Source organism: Solanum tuberosum, unplaced genomic scaffold, assembly GCF_000226075.1.
Source record: "Solanum tuberosum cultivar DM 1-3 516 R44 unplaced genomic scaffold, SolTub_3.0 scf00162, whole genome shotgun sequence".
Lineage (NCBI taxonomy): Eukaryota > Viridiplantae > Streptophyta > Magnoliopsida > Solanales > Solanaceae > Solanum > Solanum tuberosum.
The window spans coordinates 978,396-982,740 of record NW_006239088.1 but is presented as its reverse complement, the minus strand read 5'-3'; the positions used below and the strand labels follow the sequence as shown (position 1 = coordinate 982,740).

General features: G+C 34.8%; 1 protein-coding gene across 1 annotated transcript; it reads left to right on the top strand.

Moving 5' to 3' along the window:
• The first annotated feature begins 754 nt into the window (after positions 1-754).
• LOC102601175 (pentatricopeptide repeat-containing protein At1g62350-like) lies at positions 755-1,995 on the top strand. Its single transcript, XM_006353802.2, has 2 exons — positions 755-922; positions 1,579-1,995. The coding sequence occupies exons 1-2, from the start codon at positions 755-757 to the stop codon at positions 1,993-1,995; spliced, it is 585 nt and encodes a 194-aa protein (XP_006353864.2).
• Positions 1,996-4,345: the final 2,350 nt, after the last annotated feature.

Sequence of the window (4,345 nt, the reverse complement as noted above, 5' to 3'; positions counted from 1 at the left end):
CACAAAAAGAAGAACAAAAGCAACAAAAAATGACTTTTCACTGAATAACAACAACGCATACACATTTCCCAAAAATTAGGTTTTTGGATTTCTCATTTTTCTTTCGTAAATAAGAAATAACAGGTCCCATTAGACCATAATTCATTTTTCATATATATAGAACAATTTCTTGTTTATTAACCCAAGAAAAGATCCAACTATCAATAATGTGTTGTTCGCAGTCCTAAATTTTTTCAAAGTAATAACGGCTTACCCGTTTTAAGAAGAGTGACGGTCGACGTCGGCGTTCAGCTTCAAATAAAGTGATGATTGGTGATAAAGAAGCAGAGAATGAGAATATCTAATCTAGATTTCGATAAGCTGTTAATGGTCGGATTTTCCAAGGAAGAAAAACGTTGGAGAGACAAGAGTTTTGAATGATTTTCTTTACTTTTTTATACTAATTAGGTTAAAATTAAAATAGTTAAATTTGAACCTCCTTGATTAAAGTGTCAGTAAAAATAAAAATAAAATTTATTTGACACCTTTTGATCAAATTGTCACTAAAAAAACCTACTCAACTTATTTGACCCCTTTTACCTGGTTTAGACTTGTGAGTCACCCTGAAGTTCATCAGTTGCAGATGTGGCGTCAAGGTCAGAGTCTTCTGCGGCGAGCGTTGATATTAAACCATAGCTGCGGAATCAGACAAATCATTACTGGTTAAGCGTCGTCTTCGATCCCAAGTATGCCTATATGGAGGCTCAAGAAAAAAATGGGAAAAGAAAGTTTAATGATCGCCAAGGAGCTTAAGCGCTTGCACTCCAACACCGTTTGGTTTGAGCGGTTTATGAAGTCTCATGTTTCTCATCTACACAAATCTAACCTCGTCACTGTTCGTGCTGAGTGCCAAAGACAAGATCTCCCTTACCTCTCCATGAGGGTAACAATTTGAATTTTTCTTTTTTCTTTTTCTGCTACCAAGTTGTAATCCCTTTTTGGTTATAAAAATTGATTATTGTACAATATATAAAGGAAATTGAAGAAAAATATGGTCCACCATTTGATTTCTAGTCCTTTTAGGTAAATAACTCAACTTTCAATCAAGTGAATCATTTAGTGTTTTTGTAGCATGGGTGCTAGCAAATAATATAATACTAATTTTAGAAAATATGTACATAAAATATCTAGTTTTACAAGGTTAATGTTCCCCAATTTTTGCTATAACCGTTGAGTTCATTGCGTATTGGGAAAAATGTTCAAGTCTTATTTTGTTCAGAATGTCTATGTATTGTTGTACTTTCATACTCCTTTGACATAATGTAACATTGTGTTTCACGATGTTGAACATGTGTGATTCCTGCTTGAAACATTATCAATTATACGTTGATGGTTAATTCATCCTAATGAATAGATATGTGATGTTCAACCTATATTTAATCCTGATGTTCACTTTAAGTGGTAATTCTAGAGTAGAGAGAGAAAAGTTTGCCTAGTGCTAACCTCTTTCTTTAGCTAATATGGAGATGGAATTTATCCACTTTCATTAATTAGTTATATAATGTTTATACTACTGACTTTTACTCTTAAACTTTGCAGTTGTACGAGGCTGTGCGCAAAGAAATATGGTATCGTCCAGACATGTTCTTTTACAGGGATATGCTTTTCATGCTTGCAAGAAACAAAAAGGTAGATGAAACAAAGAAGATATGGGAAGATTTGAAGAAAGAAGGGGTAATATTCGATCAACATACATTTGGCGATCTTGTCAGGGCTTTTCTAGATGGTGGATTATCTTTAGAGGAAATGCACATATATGATGAGATGAGGCACTCTCCTGATCCTCCTATGTCTTTACGTTATCGTGTTATGTTGAAGGGGTTACTTCCTTACCCCGAATTGAGAGAAAAAGTGAAGGATGACTTTCTGGAACTGTTACCAGACACTGTAGTTTATGATCCACTTGAAGATCTATTTGATGAGGAGGAATGGAGAAAGGAGAGCGATGATGACTAGAATATGCTACTGACTTTGATTTTCTCAATGGCATTTTAATTTTCCTCTGGTCAAGAAGATAGTGGAATGGTAACTAGGGAATGCACTGACTTGAAATTGTGTAAGCTGATGGGTGTTTCTGCCTTTGAGAATTTGAAATGTGACCCACGAAGACCGTAGAATATTGGAATTTGATGCAGGTATGATCTTACCTATGATATCTAAACTGAAGGTTGGTTGAATGCGTCTGATGAAGTGGATATATCCATTTTTGCAATTTGTGTCGGAAGAGAATCTCCCAACGTTCTTGGTTTCTCCTTATTAAGTTTTACTTTGATCAAAAGTTTATGAATTCCTGTCATTGTCAGCCATTATCACCATCTCATTCAGTTATTCTTATGAGATTGTGAATGTTTTGTTAGGATAAATGCTCCATCAAATAAATAAATTAATATATGGGTTAGTCATCCAAATTATTGGTTTTGGTATATGGTTCTTCAGGGCACTCCGGTTTCTGCTGTTCTATTCTTGAACTCGAGCAATATTTCTTATAGTCATACCATGCAATTTACTTTTGATCTCGACGTGTTTGAAGTATCAGGCCATGTGATCATTGTATAACATATTTTCAAGGCATGTCTGGCTACATTTCCTTCTGTCATCTATTGCAGGGCATTTTGCTATATCTTCTGTCGAAGGATTTTTATAAAAAAAAATGTCGCTTCAGGCCCATTAATCTTGAAATTACACTTGGCCAAATTGAGCAAGAAAGTGTAGTCTTCAGTTAGAGGAAGCTACTCTATTCTATAATCTCAAACTGCTAGTTTCTCTGAGATTTTTCTTTTGGGGTTTTCAATATGTCAATATTACATATTTTGTTGCTATGAAATTTTTGCTTCCTAGATCGTACCTTGTCCAACAAGCACCATAACGTCAAATGGAGAACCTAATTAATTTTGAGGCACCTATTTGTTCGTCTCAGAAGTTGAATGGGTTTCATTTAGAATTTGGTTGTACCCGTCTCATGGTGCTCGCTTATTATGATCATTTGTCCTTTCAGAACAACCCATATATATGATGTTTTCTGATTGACCATTGACAAACCAGCATTCTTTCATGTTCATGATGGAGTCTATTTCTACCTGATGGTCTAGAACTTTGAGATATGTACCCCATTACATTCACGCAGTTGTATCTTATTTGCTAGATACGTTCTTTAGTGAGAGTTTTCTCCTCTTGCCTAATAATATGTAAAATTATAGATTATTCCACAGTTTTCGAGTCTTAATGTCAGTAGTATCAACCATTCTAATGTTGGAACATAATCTAGGCTATTCCTGCTTGTACTTGAAATCATATTTTGATAGAGACAATCAACTCTTACATTAAATAGGAAAGAGAAGGACTGGGCATAAAAGACTATATAGCAATCATTTATGTTGAATCCAGCACTCTTAGGTTTGAAGCAGGGGCAGATCTAGCTCTTAAGGTATGCGCTCAGGGGACCAGTATCTTTTGTTCATACCATGTATTTGTATTAATTAAGAGATCCATAAAATTTTATTCATAGTTGATTGTGAAACCAGTTATTATTTTATGTTAAATTGAAATTATAGTAGGAATCCATAAACTTCAAAATCCGGATCCATCATTGGTTTGAAGTGATACAAAATATTTGTTATGATGCTACGATCTAAATGTTCCTGCTGTACTACTCATAATGAAGAGATTATCATGCACCTTTTTTTCGTACAAGACAGATTGCAAAACATGTTTGGTCTTTGGTCAGAGTTGTGGTATATTATTTAGAAAGGGTGGTAACATAAAACAATTACTCATGTTTAGTGGCTATATAAAGCTAATAATGGTATCCATGCAGTGCTATTTCAATGCCTCCCAACTATTATATGCTGGGAGATACGGAAAAATAGATGTGCTTGCTAGGTATGATAATGTTCACTTGTCTGGCAGAGTTATATTATTCAGCAGGTGTGTGAAAACATGACCAAAATTTTTATAGCCAATTTCCCTGTCACGACCCGAGCCTACACCCTGGACGTGGCCGACACTCAAGAACCATTGCTGGTCCCCAAGCGAACCCTCATCCTGGCTGACTACAAGCGGAAACTGATTCAAGCACACAAAGCTTAAAAACTAAATAAAATCAATAACTCAAATACAAAGCTTTAACTCAAAAGAAAACTCTGAATAAAAATAAGATATTCAACTCGCCATAAAATAGGCAACTTAAGTCTTTAAAACATTTAATAAAATAAATGAATAATACAGACTTCTCAAATATATTGACTATCTATGAAGCCTCTAACTGATAAAGATGGAAGTCGGGACAAGACCCACGACATCCTAACAA

What these genes read in the sequence shown, in the direction of transcription:
- LOC102601175 (XM_006353802.2), top strand. Translation starts at nt 755, where the DNA reads ATGGGAAAAGAAAGTTTAATGATCGCCAAGGAGCTTAAGCGCTTGCAC. An exon ending in TCCCTTACCTCTCCATGAGG is followed by an intron (nt 923 to 1,578) that starts GTAACAATTTGA and finishes TAAACTTTGCAG; the next exon opens with TTGTACGAGGCTGTGCGCAA.